The 24,828-nt window shown below is 40.0% G+C and overlaps 1 protein-coding gene across 2 annotated transcripts in view; it reads left to right on the forward strand.

Moving 5' to 3' along the window:
• LOC124775272 (RB-associated KRAB zinc finger protein-like) overlaps positions 1 to 24,828 on the forward strand; it is a 114,065-nt gene that overhangs the window by 83,318 nt on the left and 5,919 nt on the right. For both annotated transcript variants that reach the window (XM_047250109.1, XM_047250108.1), the window contains exon 5: positions 19,398 to 19,462. In XM_047250109.1, the coding sequence (XP_047106065.1) occupies positions 19,398 to 19,462 (65 nt within the window). The remainder of the gene's footprint in view (positions 1 to 19,397; positions 19,463 to 24,828) is intronic.

Raw genomic sequence — 24,828 nt, forward strand, 5'->3', positions numbered from 1 at the left:
AATGACATCCACCATCTAGACACTGTTGTAAGATGTCATATTAGAAGATGGTTACAAAAAGGCATGACTTAGCAGAGGTAGCAAGCTTTATACTTGTTCCTGAGAACTGCAGTATCAGTGAGCTTACACAGGTTAGAGTGTGACAAAAGCAGTCCCCACTCATGGGATGTGTCAAGGCAGCCAAAATAGGAAAGGGAGTGACTTTTAGCTTTCAGCTGAATGCTGTTATGACTGAACTTGGAGTTTGTTGATGTAAAGACCAGAAACATCCCTAATCAGTGAAAGGAGAAGGGGATGACTCTGAAAGTGGTTGGACAGATGTGCCCTGTAGGTGCACAGCTACTTGTCAGATTGGCTGAATCCTGTAAAGTGCTGATGGATTAGTGGACGCACTGTAGGAACGAGGGAGAAATAGTGTGCTGCCACATTCCTTTAAAAACCCATGTTTTGCATTAAGAAGGAGTTCTCAATCAGATTGTTGGGGTGCAAACTCCATGTCACTCATTGTCAGCCTTGGGTAAGCTCCAAAAAGTCTGTTTTTCCCATTTGGAGTGCTGCTCTTAAAGTTCATACTTTATAATGCTGCTAGTGATTACTATTTCTGTTAGCTCTCACCCCACGGACACAGACACTGACTCCTGTTGTGCAACCAGTTGCGTCCTTTGCTTTTCTAATGTTTAGAATTAGCCTTCAGTGTAATAGTTAGCTGGTTGCAAATAAATAGTGTTAATCAGACCCCAGAGTATCCTTGAGTCTCCTGCCGCGAGTATCCTGTTGATTCCCAAAATCTGTGCCCTGTGACTGTGTTTGATGCTGATTCATGCTATCAATCTTCCTTCACTGGAAATTTGGCTCTGCATTTGCTCATAATTGTTCAGAAATTGCAGACTGACTTGTAACCCTATGTCTTCCCTCTAACCTTTGTTAACAACAGCATGGTAAACAGTATTCTTTACCAATGTTACATGACACAGGGTGCTTCTTACCACTTTTGAGTGGCAGAGGGTGCTTGATACTGATATTGTGTGGCAGAAGTTCCTTTGTATAAAAAGTTGCATGGTGGAGGGTGCTTTGTATCAGTGTTACGTGACAGATGCTGTTTCATACTGATGTTGCATAGCAGAGGGTGCTACATACTAACTGTATGTGGCAGAGGATGCTTCGTAACAATGGTTCATAGCAGAGGATCCTTTGTACCACTGTCATGTGGTGGAGAGTGCTTTGTACCAGTGTTTCATGGCAGAGGGTGCTTCATACCATGTTGCATGGCCAAGGGTGCTCTGTAGTGATTGTGCATGGTGCTTTGTACCAATATTACAAAGCAAAGGGTGCTCCGTACCAATGCTGTGTGTCAGAGAGCACATTCTACTGACATTGTTTAGCAGAGGATGCTTTGTACAATGTTTTCAGGGCACAAGTGCTTCATATTGATGATGCATAGCACACGTTGCTTCATACAAATGCTGTTTGACAGAAGGTGCGTCATACCAAAGTTACAAGGTAGAGGTTGTTTCATACTAATATTGTATGGCAGAAGGTGCTTCGTAGTGATGTTACATTGCAGAGATTGGTTTGTACTCTGCTGTGAGGCAGAGGGTGCTCAATACTGATCGTGCATGGCAGAGGATGCTTCATACGAATGTTGCGTGAAGAGGGTGCTTCTTACCAACATTGTAACATAGTGGAGTGTGCTTCACACTAATTTTGTATAGTAGAGGGTGCATCCTACCAATGTTGCTTGGCAGAAGGAGCTCCATAGCGAGGTCATGTTGGGAAATGCAGGGAAATGACACACAGAAAATATAGCCCAAGCTGGAGTAGGGTGGCTTGCAAGTGGTGATTGCTCATGCTGAATTCTGTTGCAGTTGGGTGACTACACTGTACTAGCACTGCAGTTGAGTGGTTGGTAAGTGGCTGTAGTTTTAACTGAATTGGAGCTGCAGCAGGGAGACTGGGCAGTGCAGTAGTTAAGCTACCATCCACAGCCTACCCAGTGAGATACTGACTACTTGCTGTTATTTCAGTTGTTGTGTAGTTTGTGATGGATTATTCTTGATACATGTTACTCGTCAGATAACAACCCCCACCCCACCCCACCCAAAAAAAGAAAGTAATGGGGTTTGCACTGTAATTGAGGGAGGGGACAATGTGATATTCAGATTTTGAGAGACCACATGATCTGGAAATGAACCAATCACAATATTCAACAATTTTTCAGGTTTCCTCAGCATGACTGACCAATGGTGTGATCTGAAAGCACGTTAGTATAAAATATCCATGCTTACTCTCACTATGTGGGAAGTTACTCCATCCTTTTAAAAAATATCTATTTGTTTAATTTGTACTGCATGATTTACAGTTTAAAACAGTTTCTAACATGTGTATATATCCCTTTGAAGTTATGATCAAAGCACTGCATAGAGCACCTTCAGGATGATGGGCCACATGCTCGCGATGGGCCACATGCTCGCTGTCAAGTTCTGCTTCTTGACATAACTAATGAAAATGGATTTTGTCACTCATCCATAAATTGTTAACAAATCTTGATAGTTTTATCTTTTTATCAAATATTTTGTTTCTTTATGATCATGAATTTTTTGGATTTTGAGGAGTGAAGGTTAGATTATTGTGTTAAATCTGCCCAACTGTTCTTTTAAAAGTGTCTAGGGTGATGCTGTGGTAGTAAGCTGAGTGATGTAGAACACTACTGATCACAACTCCTTTGTGCTGGTTGTTTCTAGGCATATGTGCTCTTTTTGGCCACCTCCATTTCTTTCTTGTGTGGGCAGATTAGTTGACTGTGACTATGATGAATCTTAAAATGATTGTGAAAACATGGCACTCCCGCTCATAAGAATTATAATTTTAATAAAGTGGTACAATATCATATACATGATGCTCAGAGATACATGACTCAGTTGTTGCCAAATGATAATCAACATGGTAAATGTCTGACATCATCCCCCCCCCCCCCCCCCCCCCCCCGCCCTTTTGTCCCATTGATTCAGTACAGTACACATAACAGTACATGTTTCAACATTACTTTTCATTCTGACCATCCTGTATGTGGTCTGTACAGCTAGTCATTGATGCATATAGTGAGTGCAAGAGCATCACCGAAACGCTTAACAAACTACAATGTGAGATGCTAGAAGAAAAGCATGAGTTGCGACATAGCCGCAGTAAGGTTCTGCAGTGACCCAGAAATTATTTTATCATAAATCTAGCCACAGACCACAAATACTTATTACTCAGGTTAATACTAATTTTCTCAATGAGTACCATCTTCAGACCTGAGTAAATGAGGTATACTACACAATTAGTGAACATTGTGTATTCTGATCGTAAAGTCACATTAATTAGGCAGACTAGTTTCATGGAAAAATTAGAAATGTTGAGTATCGTGGACATCATTATGTACATGTTGGCACTTTAAGGAAACAGGTTATCCTGCGCTTCTAACTTTGGAACTGTAAAGTGTCAGCTTGTATGGTGTAATGATGTCCACGGTATGCAAACTTTGTAAGTTTGGTGAAGGTGAAGCTTATATGGCTAATTAATACAATTATATCATGAAAATACACTATAACACAAATTGTTTAGTATACTGCATTTATTAGTCTGAAGATTGTCATTGTTGATCAAAATTAATAACCTGATTAATAAAAATTTGTGATCCATGATTGGATTTGTAATAAAATAGAACAGAAGCATTATGCAAGAGAAGACAATAACTTTAAGACCAAGAAACATGTAACGTGTTCATACATCTCTCAAAACAATAATGAGGATAAAATTAGAGATGTTTCAGCTTAAATATACATGTATTTACAATCTTTCTTTCCATATACCTTTGGGGAGTTGAGGGAAACTCTCTCTCTCCCCCTCCCCCTCCATTCCTCTCCCTCTCCATAAGAATAGGCTGCTGAAGGCCCAATGGAACTGACCTACCACTGTGTCAGCCTCATCTGCTAGTCACTGGACATGGATGTGGAGGGTCATGTGGTCAGCACATTACTCTTCAGGCTGTTGTCAGTTTTTGCGACTGGAGCTGCTGCGACTCAGTCAAGTAGCTCCTCAGTTTGCCTCACAAGGACTGAGTGCATCCCACTTGCCAGCAGTGCTTGACAGACCCAGATCGTCATACATCCAAGTGTTAGCCAAACCTGGCAACACTTAACTTCGATGAGCTGATGGGAGCCAGTTTTACCATTGTGGCAAGGCCATTGATGGGAATTGAGGAAGGGGGGAAAATAATTATAGTACAAATTATACCCACTAAAACACAAAATGATTTGTGGAGTTGAAAATTTGCTAAGAGTGCATACCTCTATATCAAGGCATAACTTGTGAATGAAAAATCAGGATTTTCCAGCAGAAGAGTATGAAAGAGTTACAAAAGTGCTATTGAAATCTGAGCCTTCATGGGCAGAATGAGCAATGCCTTTTTGAATGTGAGAAGTTTCTAAAGGTAGATAACACAAAACACATTTTCTGCTTATTGGTCAAAAGTTATGTTTCATTGAAGCTGATCAAATGACGTGGCATATTGGTGTGGCCCTGGGCTCACACTTGGAAGGACCACAGTTCAAATCCACATTTGACCACCCTGATAAAAATTTTATACTGCTCTGTAGATCACTTCAGGTGATGTCATCACAAATAACAACAGTAGAAGAAAAAGTGACCTGCATTACTTATCCCAGAAGATGCCAGTGGACTAAATGGCCATGGAAGTTTTTAATTATTTAACCAGTAACATATAATGTCTGACAGGTAGCAAAACAAATTTTAAATTTCTACTGAAGTTGTTCTGATTATACAAATGTTTCTTTCCTAAGGATAAGCTTTTAATAAAAAAAACTGATAGCATGTCTAGGGGGAGAGAAAAAAAAAGTGTTTTCTTTTATTATTACATATGAGTTTTTTTTCACTTCATAGCGTGGGTATTATCAAAGATGGGATGAGTTAGTTGACATTCTTAAGCTGCTGGAAATCGCCTTGAATACAGTCAAATGATTGGAAGCTACTGCAAATGTGTATGTTGGTAGAATTCCTGGGACTCATGTACCAATGATGCCAAAGGTACATCAAGTACTGTCCTCACCTGTGAATCATGTCTTCTGTACACAATGTACGGGATCTATGACTGTTTGTACGCTGGACTGTGAGTGGCATGTCAGTGGTAGAGCTAAGTGCCAGTAGAGGGCATGTAGGGACCAGAAAGAACTTGGGGCATTATACAAATCCTCCTGATCAACAAGTTCCACTGAAACCAAAACTGAACCAATGAGACTCACTTTACAACTTGCTGTATCCTGTGTCAAAAGGAGGCAAATGCAAAAGAGAAGGGGTCTGTTAATAGTCAGCAGTTGAAACATACAATGACTAATGATGCCCCTGAGGGAAATGCCAGCAAGAGATGGAAAAGAACAGCAGGTGCACTCACTGTGTATTCCTTGGGGCTCAGTCATCATGTTGAAGAGGCTGTTCCAGTAGCCATTTAAAGAACATGATGCAACCAGCTGCAGATAGTGGCACATCTTGGAACAAGTGATACCTGCTGCCTGGGTTCTGAGGTCATGCTTGGATCTTTACAGTGATTGGCAGTGAGAGTTGAGAAGGTAACCTTTTTCAACAAGTTTCAACGAAGCTCTTAATCTGCAGCATTGATCCCAGAACTGATTGTAGTGTTCTGATTTTGAGTCAAGTGGAAGGAGGGAACTTGAGACTTCGATGGTTCTGTGATGAGCTAGGCTGGGATTGGGCAACTTTCCATCCAGCCCAACTATAGAGAGCTGTAGGTGACCCAGAAGTGTCATAAGATCTGAAGAAGTGCCTCTTACAGGTGAGAGCATTAAAATATTTGTGAAAATGGCAGAAATGCTCACAACAAAATACCAGAGTTTGAAGCACTCCAAAAAAATCAGTGAAGCATTATAAGTTCAGAAAGCTGGTTAAAGCCCATTAAAACACAGAATTGACAGCAGTGATATATTTAGGGGAAATCTGAGCATGTATCAAAAGGAAAGCCTAATGGTAAACAGTGGTGTGACATGTTGTCCTCCAACTACTGGGCACAGTTTTTTGTTCAAGGGATCTACAGTAGATTATTGTTAATAGAGGGGCTCACTCAACTTCAGTTTCACACTCATTACTTGTCATCAGAAACAAGAAACTCAGATAGAAATTGAAACTGCATGCAAGATTGTCTAGGCAAAACTCAATATGAAGGCTGTGTATAAATTTATAATTAGATCCTTCCATCAGCCACCAGATGCTCCTCCAGATGAAGCAGAAAATGTTACAAAAAACCTAAGTTCACTAATATGTAAGTTTCACGATTATACTGTCGTCCTTGGAGAAGACTGCCAACAATCAATTGCAAAAATTACAGTTTTGTAAATGGTGGACGTAACAGGATGTCCTGCAAAACATTATTAAATGTGTTTTCTGAAAACTACCTAGAAAAGATTGTTCAAAAGCCCACTCATGATGGAAATATCTTGGATCTAATACCAACAAATAAACTAGATATCTTTGAGGATGTCCACATAGAAGCTGGTATCAGTGGCCATTTGTAGCAATAATGATAACCAAAGGACAAATGGCAACTAAAACAAGCAGAAATATTTACTTGTTCAGCCAGGAAGATTTTGGCAGTAGTTTCATATATCAGTAAGCAACTTGAACCATTTAGTGCTGAGAAGGAGAATGCAGAAGAACAAGGTGTTGGGTTTAGAAGAATAGTGGACCATGCGCTTGATAAATATGTGCACATGGTAGAATAGTTCATGATGGAAGGAACCTTGCATGGTATATAGTCACTGTAAAGAAACTTCTAGAAAAACAAAGACAATTTCATAAGAAGTGAAAACAAAGCATAGGGCTGTAGACTGGGAGACGATGAATGTAATGTATTTGGCTGTCAAGATGGGAATATGTGAAGCCTTTAAGTATTACCATGACAGATTATTGTTGTAGGATCCCTCCCAAAACCCAAAGTAATTCTGGTCATATATGAAGGGAGATTTTGGGAGATGTGGTACCAGAGTTATTATCGAAACACTCATGGGTCAGACAGGACAAAAATCGACTAGAGTAAAGCAAAATCAGAAGCACTGAACTGGGTTTTCAAATGTGTCTTTACAAGTGAAAATCATGGGGCTTTTCGACAATTTAATTCTCACTCCACTGCAAAGAGGACTGATATAAATATTAGTGTCAATGATGTTGGGAAACAACTGAAATCACTAAAATTGAACAACGATCCAGGCCACAATGGAATTTCTATCAGAGTCTACACTAAAATTGAGGTTAAGTTGCCCCAACTTTTAACCATAATCTATCAAAGACACCTTGAACAAAAAACTGTGCTCAGTAGATGGAAGACAGCACACATCACACCCATCTACAAGAATGGTAGCAGAAGTGATCCACAAAATTATTGTCCAGTATACTTGACGTCCATTTGTTGTAGAATCTTAGAACACATTCTAAGCTCAAACATAGTGAGGTACCTGGAACAGAATGACCACCTCCATGCCAGTCAGCATGGTTGCTGAGAAAACTCACATTTTTCTCACACAACATCTTGAAAGTGACGGATGAAGGCAGATGGGTAGATGCGCTATTTCTCAATTTGGCTTGATACCACACCCATGCTTATTACCAAAAGTGCAATTGTATGTTGTATCAATCAAAATTTGTGACTGGACTGAGGCTTTCTTGATGGGTGGACACAGCATTGAATGGAGAGTCAATTGCAGATCTAGAAAGGGAAGTGTGCTGGGACTGTTGTTGTTCATTTTGTTTATTAATGACTTTGTTAACAGTATATTAGTAACCTCAGACTTCTGGAAGAGGATGCAATTATCTGTAATGAAGTACTCTCTGGAAAGTACTCAGGCAGATCTTGATAAAATTTCAAAGTGTGCGAAGATTGGGAACTGGCTCTAAATGTCAGGAAATGTAAAATAGTGCACAATGCAAGTCAAAAAAGATGTAGTACCCTATGACTGCAATATCAGTGAACCACAGTCATAATCAATCAACTTGTACAAGTGCCTGAATGTAACCCTTTGAAGACATATGACATGGAAAAATAACATTGGCTCAGTTCTAAATAAAACAGGTTACAGACTTTGATTTAATGGAAGATTATTAGGGATGTGTAATCAGCCCACAAAGGAGACTGTTTACAAATTACTTGTGTGACCCATCCATTATTAATCCGGTAAAAGAAACTCCAATTGAAAATGATACAAATAAGGTCTTTGGAAAAGTCATTAATTGGTTTTCTGCAAATGGGCTTGCTCTAAACTTTGAAAGACAGCAGTAATAGCTACAAAAATAAATTGAAATCATATCTCCTTGACAACTCCTTCTATACCATAGATGAATTCTTGAATAGGAACAAATAAATGTATAAATATAGTATATGCATTTTGTGCCATTTAAGGTAATGGGATAAATAATAGAAATATTCATCCTTAACTCTGTATTGTAATATATATATATATATATATATATATATATATATATATATATATATATATATATATATATATATATATATATATATAAAAAAAACAAAGATGATGTGACTTACCAAATGAAAGTGCTGGCAGGTCGACAGACACACAAACAAACACAAACATACACACAAAATTCTAGCTTTCGCAACAAACTGTTGCCTCATCAGGAAAGAGGGAAGGAGAGGGAAAGACGAAAGGATGTGGGTTTTAAGGGAGAGGGTAAGGAGTCATTCCAATCCCGGGAGCGGAAAGACTTACCTTAGGGGGAAAAAAGGACGGGTATACACTCGCACACACACACATATCCATCCACACATATACAGACACAAGCAGACATATTTAAAGACAAAGAGTTTGGGCAGAGATGTCAGTCGAGGCGGAAGTGCAGAGGCAAAGATGTTGAATGACAGGTGAGGTATGAGTGGCGGCAACTTGAAATTAGCGGAGATTGAGGCCTGGTAGGTAACGGGAAGAGAGTATATATTGAAGAGCGAGTTCCCATCTCTGGAGTTTGGATAGGTTGGTGTTGGTGGGAAGTATCCAGATAACCCGGACGGTGTAACACTGTGCCAAGATGTGCTGGCCGTGCACCAAGGCATGTTTAGCCACAGGGTGATCCTCATTACCAACAAACACTGTCTGCCTCTGTCCATTCATGTGAATGGATAGTTTGTTGCTGGTCATTCCCACATAGAATGCATCACAGTGTAGGCAGGTCAGTTGGTAAATCACGTGGGTGCTCTCACACGTGGCTCTGCCTTTGATCGTGTACACCTTCCGGGTTACAGGACTGGAGTAGGTGGTGGTGGGAGGGTGCATGGGACAGGTTTTACACCGGGGGCGGTTACAAGGATAGGAGCCAGAGGGTAGGGAAGGTGGTTTGGGGATTTCTCTTCCAAACCATAACCAAAAAATCTTTTATTTTTTTAAATATTTTTTTATTTTTTTTTTATTTTTTTTTTGCCGCTTTCAACACTACCGCTGCTATAAAATCCACCGTTTCTAGTTCACAAACAGTTCCTTTCACCTTTTAAACAACCATTTCAGCTATTTCTAATAACTTTCGCTTTATTTCCATTTCCGTTTTTCCCACATCACTGATAATTTTTAGCCGCTTCCCACAGGTTTTAACGTCATTATTTCTTCGTCAGGCAATTGTTAGCCTCATTTTCATAATCTGCCACCACAAAACCACTCCTTTTAATACATTACACGCAGTTTTTTTGAAATTTTCCCAAATTTCTCCGTCCTTTAACGTGTTTTGGCGGCAACACAACCACCTAACCTCTGTGCACATCGTTGTCTACCAACCCAAGTCCAACATAGCCCAGCTGTAACCAACACCTTTTCGCCTTTTTCACACCAGATCTCCAGTTACTTTCCAGTTCACCTTTATCTCCCCCCATATATTTTTATTTTCATTTTCATTTCAGCCTCATGTTACACTTTCCACCTTCTAATACCATGTCACCCTCACAATACCCCCACAATGACCCCATTAAGTTTTATTTACATTCCCTCCGCAAACATGCCTTCGCCCTAGCCAGATTACGCTCCCATATTCTATTTTCTCAGGCTTGTCTAACATTTGGCATTACCCCCAAAGGCCTCACACTTAAAGTTCCCATCTCTGGTTGCAACCCTTCTTCCCATCAGTCCCTATACCAGTTCCAAACTGAACAATCGATTGCCCTCACCCACCTAATCCTTCACCTACACATCAACTTAGCCAATGAACACACCCGTCAACTCCTATCCTTAATAAAAGTCCTTAATCTTTCCTCTCCCACATCCACACCGGCTGTTCAGAGCATCCTCCTACAGGCCAACCGCAAATTAGAACAGCATGCCAACCTCCACCTCAAAAAACTATCCAATCTCCTGGTTTCCCACCTCCGGAAAGGCAACTCACCCTTCACAACCTTTCCAGCAAACCTCAACCTCCTCTCATTGCACACAAACCCAGTCTCTCCCATCTACTCAATCACCCACTTCCAGCTCCACTCCCTCCAAAACGTCAAAATTCCAATCAACACAATCTGGAACCACAACACCCTAATTCAGTAGTTAACCTTTCCTCCAAACCTCTCTCCCAATCCAAAACCTCTGTCCTATCCAAAGGCCTCACCTTCAGCCCCACTCCCAGATTCAACCAAACAGCCCTCGTCAAAGATTTACTGTCCTACTCTCGACCTCTCTGCTGGAAATATCACTTTGCCACGAAGAAAAATGATCCAATCCTACTCCCAATGATCCAACTCCCCAGGACACTATCCAAATTGAACCCTGCCTGGAACAGTTCCGTCCTCCGTCGCAGCGGGACCCACCTCCTCTTCCTCAAAATCACCCTCTCCAAACCTTCCAGGAATTTCTGACTTCCAGCCTTGCATCTCAATCCTTCTTAAAAAACCTTAATCCTACTCCCAACATCACTACTGCTGAAGCCCAGGCTATCCGTGATCTGAAGGCTGACCGATCCGTCGTCATTCTTCCGGCGGACAAGGCTGAGGGACTGCGTCAGCTTTCAGACAACACCACATACAAAGTTTGCCAAGGTAATCCCATTCCCGATGTCCAGGCGGAGCTTCAAGGAATCCTCAGAACCTTAGGCCCCCTGCAAAACCTTTCACCTGACTCCATCAACCTCCTGACCCCACCGACACCCCACACCCCTACCTTCTACCTTCTTCCTAAAATTCACAAACCCAATCATCCTGGCCGCCCCATTGTAGCTGGTTACCAAGCCCCCACAGAACGTATCTCTGCCTATGTAGATCAACACCTTGAACCCATTACATGCAGTCTCCCATCCTTCATCAAAGACACCAACCACTTTCTCGAACGCCTGGAATCCTTACCCAATCTGTTACCCCCGGAAACCATCCTTGTAACCATTGATGCCACTTCCTTATACACAAATATTCTGCACGTCCAGGGCCTCGCTGCGATGGAGCACTTCCTTTCACACCGATCACCTGCCACCCTACCTAAAACCTCTTTCCTCATTACCTTAGCCAGCTTCATCCTGACCCACAACTTCTTCACTTTTGAAGGCCAGACATACCAACAATTAAAGGGAACAGCCATGGGTACCAGGATGGCCCCCTCGTGCACCAACCTATTCATGGGTCGCCTAGAGGAAGCATTCTTGGTTACCCAGGCCTGCCAACCCAAAGTTTGGTACAGATTTATTGATGACATCTTCATGATCTGGACTCACAGTGAAGAAGAACTCCAGAATTTCCTCTCCAACCTCAACTCCTTTGGTTCCATCAGATTCACCTGGTCCTACTCCAAATCCCACACCACTTTCCTTGACGTTGACCTCCATCTGTCCAATGGCCAGCTTCACACGTCCGTCCACATCAAACCCACCAACAAACAACAGTACCTGCATTATGACAGCTGCCACCCATTCCACATCAAACGGTCCCTTCCCTACAGCCTAGGTCTTCGTGGCAAACGAATCTGCTCCAGTCCGGAATCCCTGAACCATTACACCAACAACCTGACAACAGCTTTCGCATCCCGTAACTACCCTCCCGACCTGGTACAGAAGCAAATAACCAGAGCCACTTCCTCATCCCCTAAAACCCAGAACCTCCCACAGAAGAACCACAAAAGTGCCCCACTTGTGACAGGATACTTTCTGGGACTGGACCAGACTCTGAATGTGGCTCTCCAGCAGGGATACGACTTCCTCAAATCCTGCCCTGAAATGAGATCCATCCTTCATGAAATCCTCCCCACTCCACCAAGAGTGTCTTTCCGCCGTCCACCTAACCTTCGTAACCTGTTAGTTCATCCCTAAGAAATCCCCAAACCATCTTCCCTACCCTCTGGCTCCTATCCTTGTAACCGCCCCCGGTGTAAAACCTGTCCCGTGCACCCTCCCACCACCACCTACTCCAGTCCTGTAACCCGGAAGGTGTACACGATCAAAGGCAGAGCCACGTGTGAAAACACCCACGTGATTTACCAACTGACCTGCCTACACTGTGATGCATTCTATGTGGGAATGACCAGCAACAAACTGTCCATTCGCATGAATGGACACAGGCAGACAGTGTTTGTTGGTAATGAGGATCACCCTGTGGCTAAACATGCCTTGGTGCACGGCCAGCACATCTGGATACTTCCCACCAACACCAACCTATCCGAACTCCGGAGATGGGAACTCGCTCTTCAATATATCCTCTCTTCCCGTTACCCACCAGGCCTCAATCTCCGCTAATTTCAAGTTGCCGCCACTCATACCTCACGTGTCATTCAACAACATCTTTGCCTCTGCACTTCCGCCTCGACTGACATCTCTGCCCAAACTCTTTGTCTTTAAATATGTCTGCTTGTGTCTGTATATGTGTGGATGGATATGTGTGTGTGTGCGAGTGTATACCCGTCCTTTTTTACCCCTAAGGTAAGTCTTTCCGCTCTCGGGATTGGAATGACTCCTTACCCTCTCCCTTAAAACCCACATCCTCGTCTTTCCCTCTCCTTCCCTGTTTCCTGATGAGGCAACAGTTTGTTGCGAAAGCTTGAATTTTGTGTGTATGTTTGTGTTTGTTTGTGTGTCTATCGACCTGCCAGCGCTTTCGTTTGGTAAGTCACATCATCTTTGTTTTTAGGTATATTCCACGTGGGAAAAATATATCTAAAAACAAAGATGATGTGACTTACCGAACGAAAGCGCTGGCAGGTCGATAGACACACAAACAAACACAAACATACACACAGAATTCTGGTTTCGCAACAAACAGTTGCTTCGTCAGGAAAGAGGGAAGGAGAGGGAAAGACGAAAGGAAATGGGTTTTAAGGGAGAGGGTAAGGAGTCATTCCAATCCCGGGAGTGGAAAGACTTACCTTAGGGGGAAAAAAGGACGGGTATACACTCGCACACACACACACATACACACACACACACACATATCCATCCACACATATACAGACACAAGTGTGTGTGTGTGTGTGTATTAAAAAATCTTGTTTCATATGTGCATTTCTTGTGCACTTGACACATTCCACATCATAACAGCTACCGTACCGTGTGATTGATCAATGGAACGCACAACCAACTAACTAACTAATTAGAATGTTGTTCAAGTGTGTGGGACCTACACCAAAAAGGACCAACAGGGAATGTTGAAAATATGCAGAGAAGGGCAGCATAAATGGTCACAGGCTTGCTTGACTGTTTGATCTGTGAAATGCTGATGAAACTGACATGTCAGATATTTGAAGATAGACACAAGCTATCCAGTGAAAGCCTAATTACAAAGGACCAGTTTTAAAAGATGAATCCAGGAATATAATACAGTCTGTTACTTATTGCTCCAGTTGGAATCATGAGGACAAGATTGTATTAATTACAGAGTGCACAGAAGCTTTAATGCAGTCATTCTTCTTGCACTCCATACATGAACGGAACAGAAAGAAGCTCAAGTAACTGGATAATGGGAAGTACCGTCTGCCATGCACTTCACAGTTGTTTGCAGAGTACTTGTTGACAGTGATTCACTGCCAAAGCCACTAAAGGTTGCCTTCACTTTACAACATCATATGTATCAGATGTACTGGGCATCTATGCCTTTCTTAATCTTCGCTATCTTCATGATGATTATTATACCAGCTGTAAACACATTTTACTATATGTGGAATATGCACCAAAACCAACACAGGACATTTTAAATGTGGTGCTGTACTTTATTCCATTCTGAAAGCAAAGTTTAATACAATCTTTTGTTTAATTTTTAAAAATTGCTGTGTGTGCCAGAACACCTGCAACCATTTCAGCAACAAATTAAACATTCAGTGTGGTTAACACTGTCAAAATACATCAGTGACAAGTACACTGCCACATCAATAACAAAACTGTAGCAGCAGTTGGATGTATAGACTCCCATTACATTAAATGACAGTTCCCCCCCTCCCCCCGAAACTCATACACAAAATGAGAGCATCTATACTGGTAGATATTCTTTAAACTGAGTCACTCTGATTACTTGGACATAAATCCAGCAAATAATGTTTAGGGCATGGAGTAAGTTATCAGACTCATTGCAGCAGTGCATCACAAGCATGAAGAACAGACCTTATATCGTAAATGTTGACACCACTGAACAGAGACTCAGGCACAGTTGTCAAATGAAATCTAAAAGAGCAAATGAGCATTGTCAATAGGGCACTGTACATATACTTAGATGTAAGATTGTCAGTGGAAAGTGTTAAATCAAACAGGTCAGAATTTCATTGTAGAGGTGAATCAGAATGGTCATCTTCAGTTCTTGGATGTCTTAGATTAATCAGTAGCTTTCGTCACGCTGGAAAGCAGTATCTGCCATAAGTTTAATCAGAGTGAATTATTTTTACTTCAGCTGGCACCAAAACTATAATGAGAAATGTAACTTATCTGTTGTGGTGCATTGACCCATAATAATCTTGGAGAAGGGACTCTGAAATTAAATTCCACTCTTTAAGATGGACAATAAAAGAAATGAAAACAATGACAGACCAACAAAACAATGACATTCCTACTTGTTACTGATCATAGATTCGAAGACTTCTGTACTGAGATCTGATTAAGTGTGTTATTTAACTTCTGCTTAAGGGAAGAATCTTACAGTAATAGGTGACATAGGACACAGGAGATCTCAGTTTAGTTGCATTCCATGCCATACCAGTATGGCATATCTTTGTCAGAAATCTATGTCAGATACAGTCAATGGGTTGAGCTTCATATATCTTACTGTAAGACACAAACAACAGCCTGGCCACAATGAACCAAGCAAACAACAGTTGAGAACATAGATATAAACTTAGAAACAACCTAGGTACTGATACAAGCATCTCTGACAATAAGTTTGACACAATGTGAGCGTAGATGGCATGGCGGATACCATACTGTGTGCACAATTCATGTTGCCCATGGCAGGTGGCCTCTGGTGGCTGGCCTGCACAGATGATGGTGGCAGAAAATTTTAAGTGTAGTGTGCCGTGACCTGGTGCCACAGCATATATTCAAGTATTACATACAGGGTTATAGCAGTTTGCCTTGTGAAACATCATTACAAAAAATTGTAAGACTGCAGGATGTAACGAACTGAATCAGAAGCAAAAAGAATGAAATTTGGAATTGATATTACTGAGGTGCAACACAAATCCAATAACATTTCTGGATGTGGTAGCATGGAGTAGGTGATTGTTGTCACATCTCAGTGCTGCAAGTTTATTGTAAGTTCAAGCTGCATCAGCTGGACTTCGGTCAACTGGGATAGTTAAGGCTATTGCAAGACACACTGTTGAATTAGCATGCAGCTGGTTGTCTTTCAGGAAATAAATAAATAACTTCTTCCTTGGTTGCTACTAATTTGAATCTCAGTTCTACTAGCTATATCTGCAGAGTGAGGTATAGTGCACCATTCCTGTATACCAATTGCAATCGTGCAGCACATCTGTCATAATGTATAAATACTTATCTCTCTTAAACTCAGGTTGTGTTATCAACAGCAGACAAGACAGAACACATGTTCAGTTATGTTCTCCTCATGTACTAGCAAACTGTGTGCTGGTATCACCTTTGGATTTCACCAAAACAGCCACTTACTTCAGTATTTAACTCGTGCAGCAATTAAAAATAAAAATAGCAAGATACTTATCTGATTTTTTGACATTGTACACAACTCACAGCATCACCATTCCCAGATGTTTATCGGCATTATAGCTGATGTGGTATAGTATTGTTGTGGTTGTCCATCAGGAAAAAAATAGCAATTATCTAAAAAATATCACCCATCACCATAACATCAATGAGCATTGTTCACCCAGATTAAGAACCTGACCTCAGTGTGAAGAAAAATGCTGTCAGATCGTTAAAGGGACATACAGTATTTCATGTATTATCAAAATGTCCCAGGAGTGAAAAAGATTACTGGAGGCACGTGACTTCACAACACCACAGACAATTATTGTGAAAAATATACATTTTTTCTTGAAAGAACTAGAATGTGAATACCATTAAAAATAGAGCTTTAATAAAAGAAAAATGCTAGTTACTGTAGAGGAAGTACCATAGGCAGTAACTATAACTGAAGTTCAAACTTAAAATGGAGTTTCAGAATCTGAAATGTGTACAGATGGTACAGAAGTTCATGACACACTTTGAAACAGACTTTTAATTTTTTACCATTTAAATTTCTTCCTTGGCTTCTTGAACCTTCTGGGAATGCTGTTGTCTGACTGTTGGACAAAGTCAATTTGGTTTTTCCCCTAAGAAGCTAACTAATAGATGCTACATGTCTTAAAGACTGAACTCCAGATTTTAGCAAGAGGTTGTACTGTTACTTCTGTACATATTGGTCATTGTCCTTATTGCACATAGAATCCTAAAATACAAATTTTCATAGCCTGTGTCAGCCCCTCCACGCAAAAATAAAGGTGTCTTGAAGCTTGTGTCAGAATTTTTTAATCTGACACCAAAGGAAGAATATTAGTGAAATGAGGGATGGTATCACTCAAACTTCAAACTGTATCTGTGATGCTCCATTATCTGATTTTTCTTTGCCACATGTAAGATATGCACATGTCTACCTCAATTTGGAGAAATCTCATTCCCGTTAGATAATTTTTCACATTTTCTAAGAGCAGCATGCCACTTGTGTGAAAAGTGTATTTAGGTTTTCCTTGGAAGATCAGTACTCACAGGGGAAGCTTTTCTTAAAATAGACATCTCAGAGTTCTAGTAACCTTTATGACATTAATGTGTATCATAAAAAATTTTCCTCCTCAAAAAATTACATTTTGACACCGAAGATTATAATCATATGATACCAGTATAATATGAATCTCTGTGCTTAAGGTTCAGAAGATAACCTCTGAGTTTGAAATTCATATGTCGAATTTAAAAAACTATCTACAAACCCAGCAATGCTTCACAGTTGCTAAATATGTATGGAAATTGCATATACATCCTGAATTCCTTGCTTCTTTCTATCTGCCCATCTTCTCATCCCCACTCTCTCTGTACATCTCCCTCCCCCCCCCCCCCCCCCCTCCACCCCCGGGCTCTCTGTGCATGACCTTCTCCTCCTCTTTCTGTCCATCATCTCCTCCTCCCTTATCTCGATGTCCATTTCCATCTGAATGTTCAGTAGAGAATCATGTAAAAACCTGAAGTAAAGCCACCAAGATATTTTCGAGATTTTTGGTAACAACCTTTATCCTTTATACATTACATATATACAGTATTTATGTATATGTGTAGTATATTACAAAAATATATGGCCTATGACTGTCCGAATGTTCAATAGAGTATCATATAAAATCTGGAAGTAAATTAGTCAAGAACTTTGTGGTAACAAAGCATCCTCTTTATGTATTACATATTACTTATATGTTACAAAAAATACGGCTTACCTGCTTTTGTCCATCTGAATGATATATCTGTCAAACTGATTTTTTTGTTATGAAAATGTGACAGCAGGACTGTCAAAGAGAATGCAATTTAAAAAAAAAATTCTTTTCCATACAAAAAGAATTGATCTAGCTGTTTTCAAATGATGATCTTTCCTAACTGATTTTAATTTCCAACTTTTCTGTTGGATTATTCAAAAAACTTCTTTCGCACAAACCTCGTTCTGACAGCAGGAGGGGGGAAAACAAATCAGTCAAGCTGTTCTCATGTGATGAGCTTTCATACATGCAGCAACTGATTTTTATTTATTTAGATTATGAGACAATGGCCATGATCTCATGCTCATCAGCTGTGATTCACTGTTAATGTGTGGGCTGTCATTCTCTTGGTAGGTTGGTTGGACCATACATTATTGCATTGTGCCTCAATGGACAGAGATATCAGATATTTGTGAAACATGTGTTGCCAAAACTGCCGGAGGATGTACCTCTGAATGTTAACAATGGATATAATTCTAGCTCGATGAAATGCTAGTCCATTTCTGCACTGCTTTGAGCAATCATCTGAGCGCCACTTTTGGGAATCGATGGATCGGCCACGTTGGCCCCTGGTCACCTAATCTGTCATGTCTGAATTTCTTCCTCTGGGGTCATATTAAATAGCTGGTGTACGAAACTGTTGTGGAAACAGAAGATCTCATCGTTAGAATCGCTTTTGCTGCTGGTACTGTTACAGACATACCAAGAATCTTTGAATGGACATGACACTCAAAAATCCAACGATGTACTGCATGCATGCAGGCCAATGGTCATACATTCAAGGAGTTCCTGTGAATGCCACTGGTGTAATTACCATTATAAACTACCTTCTCTGTAAGTTATACCTAGCATCTGAAATTGCAGTCAACCGTAAGTAAATACATTTGATTTGATGTTCTCAACCTCCTGTATTAATTTGAATGAATAGTTTTGGAATACACTATCTGACTTTCAGAACTAATAGTTCCTTCATTGGGGAGGGCATAGGTTGGGGAAGTTTAAAAAGGATGGACTGGTCACTCAGACCCCAGGATGAGAGAGACTCACCTGTCATGACGACGTCCTCAGAGGTGCCTCAATTTTGGTTGGAATTGTTATACATTAATGTTCCTGGGCTTTGAAATAAAAATGTCTCATTTTCAATTGACTGATACTTGTGTAAATGATGTGTTCATCTTGTGTTTTATTGTTCAATTGTTCATGAAAACAGAACTATGCTATGTCCTTTGAATATCTATATAGTTTTAACCCAACAGATTTTCATGTAGATTTTCTGTATAAGTGAAACCTGGAATTTTGAGTTTGACTTATCATGCATTGGCAGAGAATAGATTTGTTTAATGATTTTATTTTCAAAGGCGAGTTCATTTTGGGACAGGTAATAGTGATTTAATCGGACCTAAAATTTTGTTTCAGGAACTGTAGAAAAGGAGAACAACTGCAAAACAATCTTCATGGCAGGACTGGAGAGCTGGATATACGTAAGAGATTATCTTCTACTGGATACAATTTATCATTAGTGCTGTGGCTCTTATTTATGTGGTAAAGACTTGATTATGGGATGAAATGAAATTTTGCCACCTAACTGGGGTTGATGTCAGACTTGGTCATGGTGAGTGATGTGGAAATGGAAGGAATATGCAGTGAGAAGAGGAAGGAATGAGAAAGGACAGGGTTACAGAAGAACTTGCTAGGGTGAAACATGCCAGTGCAGACAGGAACAAGTTATGAGGCTGCTAGGAGAAATTATGAGAGAAAAAGGGAAAGTGCAAGGGGAAGGTGGATGATCCAGAGATGCTGCAATATTTGTTTTTCTCTAGTCATTTTCAGCAAGTAATCACAGAGAGATTATGAACCCGAAAGTGAAGAAAAATAGTAGGATGGAATCAGATCGCTACCTTGTCGAAATAAAATGCAGATGGATACCCAACAGAGCAAGGAAACGTAGGACCATAAACACTCACAGAATCGACCTAGATCTTCTGAAAAAACATAGAGCAGAGTATGCAAAGAGAATGGTAGTTCAGAGTGATTGGAAGAGAGTGAGAGATATGATGGAAGAAGAGGCAGTGTGACTGGCTACTAACAACAAGGAAAGGAAGCATGAGTGGTGGACGGATGAATGTAAGAATGCAGTCGAGACCAGGAGGAAAGCATAGATGAAATGGCAATCCTGTAAAAAGCAAGAAGACTGGTCAAACTTCAGAATGCAAGAAAAATTGCTAGCAAAATGATCAGAAATGCCAAGAGAAGTAGATGGAATGAAAAACTTATAGAAGCAAACATAGGCTTCAAGAAAGACAAATCATGAATCTTTTATAGAGAAATGAAGAGCAAAATTAAAAGCTTCAAGGCAAAAGAAACCTTCATAATAGGACAAGGTGGCACAATAAAAATTGGCGAGAAAGAGGTGTGCGAGGAAATGGCTAGGTATTTTAGGGATTTGTTGAATGCAGAAGCACCAGCTGTAAAATGGACACACGAAATACCCATAGACTGGAAAGAAGCCATTATAATATCACTACACATGAAGGGGAACAAGAAAGTACTGGATAACTACAGGGCATCTCTCTCTTAAACATAGGGTACAAGGTTTTGTTGAGAATCATGCTGAACAGAGTTGAAGAACAACTGGGCCCAACAATAGGAGAGTATCAGTGTGGCTTTAAAAAAGGGAGGAATTGTACAGAACAGATATTTGGAATAAAAAGGATAATAGAACACAAACACAGGAAAGGAAAAAAGGTGATAATGACATTTGTGGACTTCCAAAAGGCCTACGATTCAGCTGACAGAAGTACTCTGCTTGATGTGTTAGAAGATAGAGGACTGGATACTACAACACATTCAATAATAAAGGAAATGTTAAATGAGACAGAGGAAGAGGCAAAGACAGCATCAAAAAAATCTAGCCAAAACAGCATAAAAGGTTGGACTGGAGGCTGCATATAAGAAGACCAAGACATTGACTGGAAGATAGATGGCTAAGTGGTTGAGAAGGCCAACAGTTTTCCTTATTTGGGGGAGAAGATAACTGGTGGCATACAGAGCAACAGTAGCGCAGTAGACAGGGCACAGGTTTTGCAGAAGCTTCGGTATGTGGTGAAAACAATATATGGCAAGAAAAATCTGTCACGGAATCCCAAATTGCAACATTACACAGCAACTGTAAGAAATGCTGCTCTGTATGCATCACACTCAGCAAGAGAGCTTGTATACAGTTGGAGAAGGAGGAGCGGAAACTTTTGAGAGACTTCTGGGGCACAAAAAAACATGGGGATATCTGGATATACATATTACGACAGGAATTGTATGAAAAGATTGAACCCATATTGAGTGAGATGTGGAAGAGGAGGTTGTGATTTGCTAGGCACATCATGAGGATGGACGAGGAGAGGTTGACTAAGAAGATATGGAATGTAACATGTCATATGGGAAACAACTGGGTGAAGGAAGTCAGAGATGACTGGAAGGCTGTAGGAATAAAAGAAAGGAATCTGCAGGCTGTAGTACAGGGCAGGGAAAAGTATAAAGGGTTGGTGGATTGTTACAGGTGGCCGGACACCAAAATCAAAGTTATCTTAATAGAAGAAGAAAGAAACAGAAGAAGCAAGAGAATGAAGAGGTATTGGGAAAAAAGAAGACATGCAAAACAAGCCACACATGATCCAGGAAGGGAGCTAATGAAGCAGAAGAAGAAGAAGAAGTAGGTGGAGCAGGGAACAGCATGCCTACGGACAGTAATTACAGCATTAGGGTTGATATGGATGAAATATTAGTAGAACTTCATGAACAAATGTGAGTTTTGTGGAGGTCCTGCAGTGCCATGACCAGCCCTGGGTTAACACTGCTGTGAGGCATGTGAGCACTGAGTTGAGCAAGCAGCAGCTGACTGAAATGAAATAACATATTAAAGCAGTGCATTGCTACAGTTTGGGAATATGGATATACTAGACATGGCCTACACCTGAACAGGTGAGGGATACATAGGTTGGTTGAGCTTTTTGCAGATAACATACAGGGAGCCACCATCACACAAAGCTGATCCCTTTGGTTTCTACTGTCAGAGAGTGTAATATAATGTGGCAAAAATGGATTTTGTGTGGTGAAGTTTGGGATGTGTATTGTTACTTAACACAAGAAAACAGAATAATACTAAGTTCTATTATTACGGATGTCTTCCACCAAATAAATAATACGTATCTTGTGTAATACAGGGTGCTGCTTGTTAATGCTACCATAGGTTCATTTTGATGTTACTGCATCGCTACTCAGAAGTCATGCAATGGTAGAAATAAGCTCCAGGAATTTGTGTTCACAACTAGTTTTTTTTTGCACGCTAGATGTTCAGTGGTGAACTACATGTAAAATTGACTTAACACTGTCTCATGACCGACGTCAAACTGAACTCCAACTCTATGGCGGCATACAAATCACCTCTATTTATATGATTTTAAAGAATTACTGGCATTGTTACATATTAAATTTTTAGGTTTAACAATTAAAATGTTTATGTACATCTTACATAGAAATTTACTTGAAATAAAAGTGAATAATTTCATACAAAGACAGGAAAAAATCTGTTTCTATTAAGACTATAAATTACATGTTTTATCATTACAACAATATATTTCATAAATTTGCATATATCATTTTACTTACATAAAGGATAATCATCTTATCATTTTCAGGTGAACTGAGGGATTAGTTTTATTTAATGAAAGGCCGAGATTCAATTAATTAAATTTTGTATGAGTAAAACTTTACAATTCCATTAACTAACACCAATTAAAACATTAGTATGCTTAATTCTGACTGAAAAATTACCACGTTATATTTCTATTATGGATACAATTTGTTTCTTAGTTTGAAAACATAAAAATAGGTGTCTTTCAATGACTAGAAATATTGGAATTTTAATTGTTAATTATTCCATAATTACAATAGCAGTTTTATTCCTACCACGTGCCTGAAGTTTGTATAATGTACAAATTGTGATGGTACATCAGCTTTTAATTCAACATGTTTCCTTCATTCTGCATATTGGTGAGGCCCAACGTAAATGATGTCAAAACAATAGCTTAAATTAATGCAAATTATTAATTTACTGAAAAAGAGAATCTTCAATGTATTTGACTCCAGATAACCAGAAAAGACAAAATCGTAGCAGCATACTGATATTACACATATGCCCTCTTCAGGAGAGTGGGGATGAGACTGGTAAAAGGATATAGAGTCCCAAAGGATTGTGGTACTACAAGAGGAACTTTTTTTTAAGGGTTAGAGTCAGGATTGAGGCACCCTGTTTTGAAAGAATTCAAAATGACAGAAGAGCCCCCCATAAAATGTTTAATAATAAACAGAAAAGTAAGGTTAGTTTAGTTCATCAAAATATTAGAGGATTGAGTAGAAAGGTAGAAGAGCTTCTTGTCTCATTGGAAAATTTAGAGCACTCTGAAAAGATAGACATCCTATTCCTGTCTGAGTGCCACATAACTACAGGGTTAGATAACTTACATGTAAAAGATTACACTCATGCAGAGCTAATATGGGAAAAGGAGGAGATGATACATATATTAAGACAGAATACAAGCTCAAAAACATTGAGACAAGTAGATTTTCTAGTGATCAGTACACAGCAGTGTATGCTTATGAATTAATACAAGTTCTGTTCAAAAAATTCCAGAACTTTGTCCACAAAATTTTTCTGCACTGACCTTTCACTTATTGTACATGGTCTCCTTTGAAATACTCTCCTCCACAATTGATATATTGCTCCCAATACCATTTCCACTTCTGAAAGCAGTCTTGGTACGCCTCTTGCTGGATCGTGTGAAGTGCCATCTGTGAATTTTCTTTTAGCTCGTCTGTCATTGCAGATCTTTATCTTTTCAATTCAGTTTTCAACTTTGGGAATAAAAAAAAAAAAAAAAAAGCCTGCAGGGGCCAGGTCTGGAGAGTATGGAGGATGAGGCAGCACAGTGATTTCATTTTTTTGCACAGTAGTTGTGCACCGACAGGGATGAATATGTGTTGGAAAGAAATGCGGTTGGCATCTCTGCACATGCTTGTGTTTAATTGTAACTGCCAGAAGTTTCATAGTGGTATATCTGTTACATATTGTTCAGTGCTGTATTGAGTAGAATGTTGTGTTGCAAAGCTTGCTAATTTCGAGATGCCAGAGTTAGAAGAGCAATGCGTCTACATTAAATTTTGCGCGAAACTAAAGAAAACTTTTAAAGAGAGATTCCAAATGATGCAGGAAGCCTATGGTGATGAGTGCTTAAGCCATAATTGATGTTATGAATGGTTCACACAGTTTAAAAATAGGCAGACAAAAGTTAAAGATGACCTTGTTCAGGACACTCTGTAACATCTACCTGCAATGCTCATGTCAGGAATGTCAATGAAACTGTATGTGCCAATTGAAGATTGACTGTCCAAGAGGTTGCAGAAGAATTATCATTTCAGTTGGATCATGTTATGAAATCCTGACAAAGAATCTATGAATGCATCGTGTTGGCATCAAGTTCACCCCACGGCTCATGAGTCAAGACCAGAAAGACCTTCGCCTCACCATTTCTGAACAGCTTTTGGATTGCGCCATTTCTGAACAGCTTTGGGATGTTCCTTAAGAGAATCATAATTGATGATAAAACATGGGTCTATGGTTACGATATTGAGACCAAGATTCAATCTTCACAATGGGTCAGGAAAGGTTCTCCAAGCCTTTTTTGCTTGCTGAGTCAGGTCAAAAGTCAAAGCCATGCTGAAAGTTTTCTTTGGCTTTGAAGGATTAGTTCATCATGAATTCATGCTACAGGGAAAAACTGTTAACCAATGGTAC

The sequence above is a fragment of the Schistocerca piceifrons genome, chromosome 2 (genome assembly GCF_021461385.2).
Source record: "Schistocerca piceifrons isolate TAMUIC-IGC-003096 chromosome 2, iqSchPice1.1, whole genome shotgun sequence".
Lineage (NCBI taxonomy): Eukaryota > Metazoa > Arthropoda > Insecta > Orthoptera > Acrididae > Schistocerca > Schistocerca piceifrons.